We start from the raw sequence: 12492 nt of genomic DNA, 5'->3' as shown, positions 1-12492 counted from the left end.
AGCGACTCCAATTTAGTTTATTTCGAACGTCGAGCATTTCTACGACATTCTTAAACTTCCAGCAGCATACAAGGGGTGTAATACACCATATAAAAATACCATAAACATTAATTTAAAAGGAAAGGCCTTACCTTACGTTAAACTTGTCAAACTCGCCAAAACTATCCAAAATGTGAAATCTGGACAGCTTACTGTTTTACCTTGTCGCTTCGTTTCGAAGAGGTAATGGAGGGAAACAGGATTTACGTCCTTCATGAAAGTTATATACATGTGTCTTAGGGTCGCAAAAAATTTCGAATCATCCCTACATCAATTTTTTACAAAAAGATATGACCAAAATACTTACAGTTGTCCGTGTAGAATTTCCAAAACCAAATCTGAGCAGTACCTCCTCTACGCTTCATCACCAATTTTCAAGATTATACATGTAAAACTGGATTTTGGAGTATGAATGAAAGTTATAGACCCACGAAATACCTTTCCAAAACATATTAAATCATTCGAAACGAATCTGTACACAAGAAGTTATACCAATATTACTAACCACTGTCCCTTCCAAAAACGGGTTTGTTAATTAGCGTTTTCTCTTATTTTCTCTTCCAAATTCCAATTGCAAAGCTGGAGTTTTACTTCCATGAAGGTCTTAAAATACATATATACGTATCCACGTACTTAAGGTACACCGTATATAATTAATTCACGGAAGAAAATTGGAAAACTAACCTTTAAACTTCAAGAACCATGGCTGCCTCTCTATTTCTCTCCCTCACGTTTGTTTTCTCTATGTTGGCTGATGTTTTGATGGATAACTGAAGTATATGATATATATCAACATATATATGTGGCTTTAGGGTGTGACATGTGTCAACCCCAAGAGGTGACACGTGTCCAGCCCCTATTGGGCCACCGTATCATGCTGCCAACTATGGGCTGCCACGTGACAGTGGGGTCCAACCCCCCAGGCAGGTGGGTCACTTAGTTGACCCCAAGCAGGTGGGTCACCTGCTTGCTTGAGGTGCTTCCACGTGTTGCTTCTTCATTGGCTACCACGTGTCGTCTTTTTTCCCTTCCTCGTGGGTTCGTAATCTCGTCTTATTTTATGTACCTATGTAATTCGTGCTATGTAAGTTTTATATATGGTTAAATAGCTCAAGTGCATATGACTTTTAACTTAGTAGCTTACATAGGTAAATCAAGTCCTACGACTCATTACTTGGCCTCCAATTCCTTCCGGACTCTTATGATTTCATCTCCAACCTTCTCTAGTATGGGGTATCACATTCTCCCTTCCTTAGAGCCGTTTGATAGTGTCGTAACTTAAGTGGCTCACATGCTAACTTCTAAGTAACTTAAGGGACATTCCGAGTTCAAAAATGTGGGGTGTAACAGGGTAAGGTTCCCAAGCTGTGGCACTACCTAGCAGACTATCAAACTCAAGTCTGCTATATCAGTCTACAAGGAGTTAAGCTATCCAAAACGACGTCAGAGAAGTTCTAATGCCTAATGGCACCAAAATCGCGCAAGTCTAAGGAAACACTAGTCGAAGCCTAGACTAAGGCCAAATATGCTTCAAAATACATAAACCAAAGGTACAACACACACCACAAGGTATGGATGATCAACAATAACAGGAGACATGCTTTAGCAGTCAAAAAATTCCCTGAAAATAATGCCTAGGACATGAATTCTAGGAATTTAGCATGCTCGATGCCCTAACCCCTCCAAGCTCATACAATTCAGTATACAAATGTCTAAACATGCTCAGTGTAAAGGGAAAAAATTGTAGCCTACCTGTAGGCCGACCGCGCATGCTCCAACTAAAGAAATTGGAGCTTTTCCTTTCCGAACGGCCTCTGAATGTTGCCACGCTAAAAAAATAGAATCACAACATCAATACGGTCATCACGACATTAAAATTATCGAATTTGGAGAAAGGACAACTTTGTAGTCAAATCGAGAATTGTGGGACCCGTTCTGTAATTCACGAAATTGACTCCGAAAATAGGTTCTAAATACTACCATCAGCTTATGCTCCAAAAAGGAACACAATTCACCCAAAAAAATCATCTTCAACTAAGCATGCAACACAATCCCAAGCATAAGCTAAAAACGAAAAGGGACAGCATTTAAGGACAACAAATTACCAAAAATGAAGCTCCCACTATCAAAACAAATTGCACCACGATGTTCCTTGCAGAAAACCCCACAACTTAGCCCCAAAAATTGCTAAAAGCGAAGCTATAATGGTCAAGAAATAGGACCCCAAAATTCAACACACCTCAAACTCGAAAATGTCAAAGACAACAGCTAATTTCATAAATTTACCTCAAACGAAGCCTCCCTCAAAATTCCGAGCTCACCAACGATTTCTTCACAAAATTCCCTTGGAGTTAGACCCTTGAATCCCCAAAATTCAGCTAAGAATGATAGATATATCGTCCTTTTAAATATGATACAAAGCTAAAATGTGTGGCATTTTATTCAAGGTAATAGGCCAAACATTTGCTTTCGGGAAAGCCGCCTAAGAGGCCCGCGAACGAGGAGGTCAGGAGGGTTAACCTTCGCGAACGCGGTAATAGGTCCGCGAACGCGTAGGCAAAGGAAACAGACTTCCAAGAACGCGGCCTAAACCCCGTGAATGCAGAGAGTAAATGCCCAAGCATCCGCGAATACGGCCAAGGGTCCGCGATCACGAAGAGCAATTCCTCCTGCACCAAATATTAGCTGAAATGTCGATTTTCACCAAGTTCAAAACTTCGATGGGGTGCTCGGAACTCATTCAGAATCCCATGCGTGCAAACGAGATATTCTACCCCCACCAAATTTGACGTTCCAAACTCAATGACGCAATAGAAATTTCCATATAAGATCGTTACGACTGAAAGTGGGTCCCACATCCAAGTGTCATTTTTAGCCTAATTCTACAACGGGCCTCGGAATTAGATCGGAAGCCTCAAAAAGTGAACGAAGGATCGTTCTAGATTAAATTCGACACTCCATAACTAAACATGCAGTCAAAATTTTTATTCGAGCGCATTTTCTAAGAATGTTGACCAAAGTCAACCGTAGGCCAAATTTCAAAAGCAAAAGCGCCAAATGGCTCCAAAGTCATATCGATTGCCTCAATACTCGTGTCGGCCATGCTACTAGCCTAATTGGCCATTCCAAAGCTGATGGAACCGTCAGAATTTCGTTTTGAGGTCATTTTTCTGAGCAGGCTTTCTTAGGAAAACGGGCCTAAAACCCAAACGAACGACTAGGAGACCGAACAGTCAGTGCCAAGAAGTCATAAATGACCTGGGGTCTCTAAAAGAATGCTCTAAATGAATGCTTTATTTTTAAAATGACCTGGAGGGTCATTATAATAAAATATCATCCCTATAAATATATTATAGGAACTATATTTATAACTTGTCGCTAAATTTTGGTCCTTAATTAGCCTTTTTCCTGTAATGTAGCTTGTAGAGAAATTTATTAAGTTTGATCCACGAGCTCTCTATGGTTTTTTGTTAGAATTCTGATGTGATTTCTGAATTATGAAGACTTCTATTTATAGTTGTAGAATAGAGGAGTTATGATGAGAACAATCTTCCTATCGACCAATCAGATTTTAGTGACATGGTGGAGTAGTGATAAGAACGTGCTTTCTTAGGCCCATTAGATTTAAGTGACACGACATGATCCTATTGACTTCTTTGTTTAGGCATGCAACTTCATTTGACATGTGACACCAAAATGGACATGTAGGATGAGATGATATTGGGTTTAGTAAAGTGAGCTCATTGTTTGTAGCCAAAATCAATAGACTAGTCCAATAAAATTAAACTTTAATTAAATCCATATTTATTAAACTTAAATAATTAATCCAATTATATTAACTCATAATAGTTATTTGAACTATTATATCTTGAATTTAATATAATTGGAATCATTTATAAATTTATATTTAATAAATTTTAAATGATTACAGAGGTCTTCGGAATTCTAAAACACTTATAGAGCATTTTCTAAAAATTGAAAGAATGAATGAAAGACTTGAAGGTTCTAGGCTAGTTTTATGTCAGTGAGAGTAGATGCCACCTAAAGGAGAGTGAGAGTTTGTTTGAATTAGCTTAAAAGTTGATCAAGTCAGCTTTTCAATTATTTTTTAACTTTTGAAAGTGTTTGACAAATTAAAAAATATTTAAAATAAGTTAAAATTTACGAAGAGATTTCAAAAGTTAAAAGTTGGTCCCCCTAATTTTTTCTTTTTAACTTAAAAATCATTTTTTGATTTAAAAGACATTTTTTTAAAAGTCAATCCAAGCAGGTTATAAGCATAGAGTGGACACAAGAAAAAGCTCAATAAATACAATGACTAAACTATCCTCAACTTAAAATTTAAAGACCAAAAACAGACATGTTGATACCAAATCATAACTCACTCTTCTATAATAGTAGAAATATTGACATAAACATATTCATCTAATCGTCCAAAAGATTTTGACCAACAAAAGGTCCCAAAGAAAAGAGACCATGAAACAAGGGAAACCTAATTAAAATGAGGGGAATAAGGCTAACCGATCAACGATCACAATCACTACTTGCGATCAACCAACAAATCGTCATTAAAAACTGCTAATACAAGCTTGATTAATCGTCATTAAGAAACTACTAATACAAACTTGATTAACACAGACAATGCACTGATTCGAAGGATCTACAACAACCCATTCAATGTAATCCCACAAGTGAAATCTGTTGAGGATAGAATGTATGCGAACCTTACCTTTGCAAGGTAGAGAGCTTGTTTACGATAGACCCTAATCTCGAAAGAGATGTATTTGACGCAAGAAAGTAAAGAAAGAAACAGACACAAAAAATAGCAAATGTACAAAACAAGTGTAGCAACAAATATTAAAAAGGAAACTAGTACCATACAAATAGAGTTCAACAAGGAAGTATTTGACAGTAAGAAAAGGTGGAAATTTCACCAATGATACCATTATTTGTTTGACAGCTCCCGACAAAGACTGTACTTTGAAGTAACACAACAACACGGAGAAGTAAAGAATAAAAGCTTTTCCAGCACCTTTTTCAGTTTCCAGCATATGCTTAATAATATCAGCTGTGGCCCAGTGTATCAACCATCAATTTCAGTGAGAATTAGTGGTGAGGAAGAACACAATAATTACATGGTGTGTCATTCACAAATATGGCAATGTCACAGAGGTGACTCCTTCCATTGTAGTCTGTTAAGGCCATCCACTATCGCCCTGCGAAATGCACCATTGTGGAGAAGGAAGGATGATACATGCCCTCCTCTAACCCATCTAACTTCTGAGCCAGGCCAAGCTTTTTCAAGCTCTAGCACTGAGTGCCTTGGAATATAGCCATCATCCTGAAAGAAGAAAGGTTCATGAGATTCCCTGTGGTTGCAAACCCTTGATCAAGAAATTAAATGTGAACTATGAGTTATATTTTGATAAAAGCAATGAACGTTTGCATGCACTGCTCCCATATATATAAATGTTCACTAAACGACCTCCACCAATAGGTTCATATCAGTTAGACGACTTCAGTTTTTTTTTCCTTTTCAACTATCATAAAGCTATATAATCAGCTCCACATTACCTTCAAAGATTTCGTGTTTGTTCTTCAGTCGGAGCCATGTGTGATTGAGGTCATAATATAAAATTAGACTGAAACCCTAAAGAGACACTTTTCAGCTTTGAACGCATGGCTCTTCCAGAGAGGAAGGCAGTTCCAGACCTTTAACTTTATACCCTCAACTTCAAAATGAGGAAGCTCAATGGGCTTTCAAGATAGCACAGGTGCACAACACCACTAAATCAAATGATTATAAAGTCCAAGCTCAAATTTCTTGCATAAATAGTGGTTTAATGCAAAAGCCGACAAGGTAGCTCGGGAAGGAGCCTCATGAGATGGAAGTCTCAACTCTTATATATAGTTCCATAAGAAGGAAGAATCTACCTGCTGGCGCTCTAAATAGCAAGCCGATTCACCTTTTCACCGTCGCCATCTTAGACTCTACAACTTTCACAGGGATATGATCTTCAAGGCGAAAAAAAGATCAAGATGACATATTAAGAGCTTGTTGGGATTGACTTATTTTAGGTAACTTATAAGTTGAAAACTGCTTATAAGTTAAAAAAAAAATAAGTAGGTGCAGCCCAACTTGTACCTACTTATTTTTTTTGACTTAAGCTGCTGTCAACTTATAAGCTGCTTAAAATAAGTCCATCCAAACAAACTCAATTATTTAATGTTTCTTATTTTAAGCACAAAATGACTTTAAGTTGGCCAGCCAAACACTCAAAAAAGCTGAAAACAGCTTATAAGTAACTTAATAAGCCCAATCCAAACAGGCTCCAAGTTTATATACATATAGCAACCCTATTCACCTTTTCACCGTGGCCATTTAGACTCTACCATTTAACAGGGGTATGATCTTCAAGGGAAAAAAAGAGCAAGATGACACATTAAGCATTAAGAGAATTCCTTTGAAACAACCTGATATGGTTTTAGATCAAACTGCTGAACAGAAAATTATATTCTATTGGAAATAAAATCTGCCCACGCCGCTCACACAGATGAAAAGCTGTGGAATCCAAAAAAAATTAGTTTGACACCAGTTCTGCTAATATTTCAAAATCAAGTTTGTACTTTCACTACTAAACAAAGATTAGTTTGGTTACCAACATGACAAAGAAGTGTCAAGGAGCAATGGAGAGAATAGACATTCAATTGGCAGGAATTAACATGCTTGATATGGAATTACACATCAATCAGAGTCAGAAGGAGCAACCAAAATGCTCCAGGCCCTCCTCAAGTAAATCATACCATGCAAAGATCTATCACTTACTGTGGCAGCAACAAATATTACAGCATTGGGATCTTTTGGGATTGGAAACCGTGTAACATCGGTGAGGGACAACACATTTCGCATCCGTTCTTTCACTTCCTCAAGAGTCATTGAAGCCTCCTGCACAGAAAGATCATCTCTCAGTGCTTCCCATGCAGTGGCATGCTTTAATACCCCTTCACAGAATGCCACAACAGCGGAGTGTGGAGAGAGAAAAGGGAGTGTAGCAATAGGTGTTGGGTGCAATGATCCAACCATAGCAGCATGTACTCCTCCTAGATATCATCAAAGAGAGAACAAATTTTAACAGAAGAAAAATTTCCTTGAAAAGGAATGAATTTTATGCATGTTCCGTCTAATATGTACTAGATAAATTATACTCATGTGCACAATGGTAAGATACACAAGTTGGTATCCTTTTGCAATCTCCTTTATTTCAGATAATATTATACATCTAAAAGTCGAGGGAACCCAGATAAATTTAAGAAACCAATGAGGAAAAAAAAGGAAAAAGTTTATACCTTTGTTTTGATAATTAACAGGACATACAGCATAACATGCAATTATCCAAAATAGGAAAGGTTCTTTCTTACTCTTCCTGCAGTGACTGCATAGCCCATTCTACGACTTCCTCAACAACAAATCTCTTTGCCAGCTTCAATTTACTGTGACTCAAATTTTTTTCCCAACACATACAAAGTTTCAGACTTTTTCAAATAGGATCAGTTTCAACTGTTCAAAAGCACTGCACATGTAAAATTCAATCCACTAAAGATCTTAATTATCTATTTCACACATCATCACTGACAAAAAACCAAAATAATATTTTTCAAACTGGATCAACAAGTCAAACTAGGTTGAATTGCTCAAAGGACCAAATGATACATTCATCTTTAAATGCATAAAAAGATGGTGACTTGGGTTTTACAAATCATAAAAGCTAGAATTTTCAGTGGAGGCTTATGCCTTACCCATGCTAAGTCCACATATACCCATCTTTCCAAAACCTGCTTTGCAGTCCAACCAATGTAAAAGACTACGGGCCTCTTCAATGGTAGCACGTCCTAATAGCAGAAGGTCACTAACACATAACAGCTTTGATCCACGCTGCAGCAATGGACGTCTTTTTCCATAGAAAGGGCTGCAGAATGTGGACGGACATTAGAACAAGAGAAATGTATATTCAAAGAACCAAAAAGTAAAAGAAAAGAAAACTAGGACATTACTCTGTGGAATTAATTGTTACCTCTCAAGCACCATAGTTGCTATATTTTCCTTCAGCAATGGACCGCCAAGACGTAATCTTCGCTCAAAAGTATGATCTCCAGTACCTGCAGATGGAAAACTAAAAACAATAAGAACTCAACAGTGTAAAGGCGGAGTTGGTTAGGAAAATGAGATATCAGCAATGCATTTACAACAGTTCTGGATATGTAACAAAAACCTAAAAACTTTGGTCATTTCTCCTCTTTTTGTTTTTTAAATTGAATAATTTTTACATAGTTGTGATTCATCTGTTTGGAAGCAGTTATATCTTCTATTTGAAGTCCATCCAAACAGTAGATCATAAAGAAAGGAACATTATTATGTTATAGTAGAGGACTATATTGTGACAAAGAAAAGGATAAAGTAATTTCTTCAATTGAAAACTGCTCAGAAAACTAAGGTATGTTTTGCCTCGTCACTCAAGGGTTTGTTGAAATCTTAGCAGATGGCAGTTCTTGTATCTGTACAGAAAGCTGGTATTGTTAAGAAAATTAATAGGAGTTGGCTAAAGGATAATACAATATAAGGGAGATTTACATAATGCAGTACATTCAGGTTGACCCCTTTTGACCCAACAAGACACAAGATTCATTTGCGGGTGCCCTGGAACTGGTAGAAGATTAAAGGGTGGCAAGGTTCAGAACAGACCCCCAACAGATGACAGGGTGGCAAGGTTTGGTATTAACCTAGTGTCCATATGTTGCTGCTGCCCAGGAACTGGTAGAAGACCAAGAGGAGAAACAGCTGAGCACATTTTTTACTCTGGCCATTTTGCAGAACAAATCTGGCAATATTATGCAGCAGAGCTGGGCATCAATTAAAGGAGATCCTCCCTGAAATATATCTTATAAGCCTTCTGGAACTTCAAAGGAAGAAACTCCATAGCATCCTTTACTCTTAAGATCATGCCACCTATCATTCTTTGGGAGTTATGCAGGTCTAGATGTAGTGCTAATTATGATGACCAAAATCTCTTTGAGCAGGTCCACTACTCTTATTAACCTCAGTATTAGTCAGCTCACTAAACTTCAGTTTCCCAACTATCCAATCCCTGATAATTGGAATGGTATCTGTCAACAGATGGACTTGAAACTTCTGGAAAATATTTTTATTGCAGTCCCTTGAATCAAACCTCACCATCCCCTTTGTAAAGCTTAATACAGATGGTTCTTGTATTGAAGGGAACTTGTGGAGGAGGTGGAGTGATGAGGGAAAAGGATGGCAAGTTGACAATGGCTTTTAGTCTACCACTTGGAAGAGGGAACAGTAATCTGTCTGAAGCTGAATCATTTCTCTTTGGTCTCAACACGATTATTGGTGAAATTGATTCCGTCAATGTGCAGAGCTGTATCTAGGGTTCATGGCCAAGCCCTTGGAGAGATGAAGACATTGTCAATAAGATTAAGCTCTTAGTGAACTCCAACTAAGTCACTACCAAGCACTTCCTTAGGGAAGCCAACAAGTTGCCGACAAGTTAGCATCCCTGACCACACCACTGATAATAGTGGTATCTATACTAACTTTAATGCCTTGCCAAGACAGATTAAAGGCCTCCTTAACACTGATAAATGGCAGCTTCCATAATTCCAAGTCAGCAGGAGAATACATGGTGCTTTCACCTATGATCCACCTTGAAGCAACAGCTCTATTGCCACTTGTATGAACTAACTATTTTGCTCATAGCCAAGATGGTTTTACCAGTATCTCAATGTTTTCTAGAAGGCAAGGTCTAGTCCTCCTTCAAATGTATTTTTTGGCAGTGGCAATAGAATCATGACTCGGTTGATTAAAAAAGAAGAAGTTATAAGTCAGGTCGTCACCATATCATGACATCATCCCCTCCAACATGACATGTTTTAACCTGAATATACATTAGAAGACACTGAAACACCTAACATTTCTCATATAAAGAGCACAAGCAGATAGAATTAAATTAAACTGCTCCTACTATTTGGGTATCAATCTACTACAGAAACCAAATGTAAAGATAAAAATGTGCAGCTAGATTAGTCTATCACGAAGAACATATCAATTAATCAATCAAACAGGCCTGAATCCCAAATTTACTTGGGGAGAATAAAATCCAAACAAAAGTAGAGACAAGAAAATTGAAACTAAAATGAGGGAAGAAGAGAGAGATAACCAGCAAGATGAACCACACAGGCCATCTTATGAGGCGGGGTGGATTTGGGGGCCAGGAAAGCAACCCTTGCAATGTGACTCTCTGGAGGCAATGCACCAAGCAGCTGGTCATCGCAAGGAGTCCTAAAAAACCCTTCTCTCAGAGTAGCCGCTTGAGATTCCCAAACAGTTTTCCAAACAGGTTGTACCAATGTGGGAGGCCAATTCTGGCCTTCAACATCAGGGAACAACTGCTTAATCATTCTCTCTAAAAGCTCAAGCTTTGTACCTCCCCATCCTCTAGAAAAGAAAGGTGGGGTTAGTTTTGTTCTGTGAACAAACGCACCATAAACATGATCCAATACATAATGGAGCATTCCAAGATTCACTGTCACCATCTTCTTTTTTCAACCAAAATTATACTACCAAATCTGAGGGGTATTCAGCTAAAAGTATCAATTTTATAAAGAATTATGTGTTCTCTGCGCAGGAACCCTTATCTAAATTAGAGCCTAACGTAATTTCAAAAATTCATAGGTGAAAAGCCAAAAGTATGAATCTTTGAACCAATCAACATTGCACTACAGGAAAAAAAAAACAGGGTGAAAAAGGGCTATGATATATGAGAGAGAGCGACAGGATGTTGGGAGTAGGATCTTGGGCAGAGAGAGAAGAACGACTATGGTCTATGGGCGGGGGGAGAAACCCGTGTGACTTATTACGAGAAAACTTTGGTTTTGCTATACGCCGTCCATATCAAACAAAAATAATCATAAAATTATCAGTATCCTATTTATTTCATATAATCTATCATTCACATATTTTAAATTATCTAATTTAGTGTAGGTGTTTTGCATGTATATATTAGTTCAATTAACATAGAAATAAGAAGATCAATTTATTTATAATAAACTATTTAATGTTACTCTAAATAAAAAATATATATAATAAAAAAAGATATAATTATATTGATACAATGATAATATCTTTTTATTGCATAAATATGATAGATTTAATTAAATTAGTTATATTTTATTTGCAACGAAAAATAAATTATTTATATTAGTTTCTGAAATTTAAATTGCTCAATTGTTTTCATGCGAGCAATTTATGCACATATTGAATAACTTTTTAAAACAAATATTATTGAGAACTACTAGAATTATAGTTTATGATAAAATCAATAACCCTTATGTTTTTAATCTTTTTGTTCTAAACTCTCTTGACACCAACTATCATATGAGAGACTCATCTTGAAATAACATCAATATAATTCGGATATAAGCTAATAAATGGAGTAGCATTGTCTTTCAAATCAAAAGAAGAAAGAAAGTTAAAAATTTTAGTGACTTTTCTTTAAAAACTTGTACTCTTATCAATATTTATAAATATAAAATAAAATCAATAACGAAAATTAGGGGAAAATAGTTTACCTACTATAATATTAATATACTCAATGAAATCTCACAAAGTGAAGTTTGGAAAAAATAGAGTGTACACTTACCTTATTTCTACCTCTTGAATGTAAAGAGTCTATTTATAAAAGAGTAAATAATTTTTCAAGTTCATAAAGGAAATTTAAAGTGGACAAAATTTGAAAGAAAATAATAATACATGCTCTTGTTCGTCAAATCGTTAATATGCAGCTTCACATTTGCAACATTAATTCATAATTAGTGAAAGAAAATAATAATACATGCTCTTGTTCGTCAAGTCTAAGGTGGTTGATTTTCGTACTGCTTCCATGTTAAATAGGTTTGAAGGACGACGACGTGAACGCGATTAATAGAAGTTCGTAAAAGGTATGTGAAGCTACCCTTTCTTCTCTTTTGGCATGTCGTAGATGTAAGTATTATGTATGTGAAATTGGGAGTTATTCCATTCGTAAAGCTCCAAGTACAGTTCATAATTCTTATCCACTTCATGATGGTGGAACTCTTGTAATAGTCAAGTTATTTCCTTTTTAAGGTTTTTTTATATGATAAAAGGTCATGTATGTAAAGCCTATTCTTTCTCTTCTTTTGGCATGTTTTCAAGTTAAGTAGTGAATGATATGAGCTTGAGGATAAATCTACTCATAAATGCCAAGCGTAATTCATGGCCCTTATTTACTTCTTAATGAAATCACTCTTACAGTAATTGAACTAGGACCTCTCAAGCCTTCCATACGTTAGGAAGTGAGGAGTACGTAAAGTCTATCTTTCTTTTCTATTGGCATATCTCAGTCCTAAGTGGATTGT

At 36.6% G+C, this 12492-nt stretch overlaps 1 protein-coding gene across 1 annotated transcript; it reads right to left on the bottom strand.

Moving 5' to 3' along the window:
* Positions 1-4869: 4869 nt before the first annotated feature.
* LOC129870506 (uncharacterized) lies at positions 4870-11010 on the bottom strand. The gene is made up of 5 exons (XM_055945317.1): positions 10275-11010; positions 8112-8196; positions 7837-8006; positions 6866-7140; positions 4870-5380 (listed from the first exon to the last, which is right to left on the bottom strand). The coding sequence occupies exons 1-5, from the start codon at positions 10648-10650 to the stop codon at positions 5204-5206; spliced, it is 1083 nt and encodes a 360-aa protein (XP_055801292.1). The 5' UTR covers positions 10651-11010; the 3' UTR covers positions 4870-5203.
* Positions 11011-12492: the final 1482 nt, after the last annotated feature.

Source organism: Solanum dulcamara, chromosome 10 (genome assembly GCF_947179165.1).
Source record: "Solanum dulcamara chromosome 10, daSolDulc1.2, whole genome shotgun sequence".
Lineage (NCBI taxonomy): Eukaryota > Viridiplantae > Streptophyta > Magnoliopsida > Solanales > Solanaceae > Solanum > Solanum dulcamara.
The sequence above is the reverse complement of the archived record's forward strand: the minus strand, read 5'-3'. Positions and strand labels throughout refer to the sequence as shown.

Bases quoted from the DNA above. Each gene is read 5' to 3' on its own strand.
- LOC129870506 (XM_055945317.1), bottom strand. From the start codon at position 10,650: ATGGTGACAGTGAATCTTGGAATGCTCCATTATGTATTGGATCATGTT. The intron at 8,007-8,111 runs GTAACAATTAAT...CACATTCTGCAG, and splicing joins GCAACTATGGTGCTTGAGAG to CCCTTTCTATGGAAAAAGAC. The intron at 7,141-7,836 runs GTAAGGCATAAG...GATGATATCTAG, and splicing joins TATATGTGGACTTAGCATGG to GAGGAGTACATGCTGCTATG.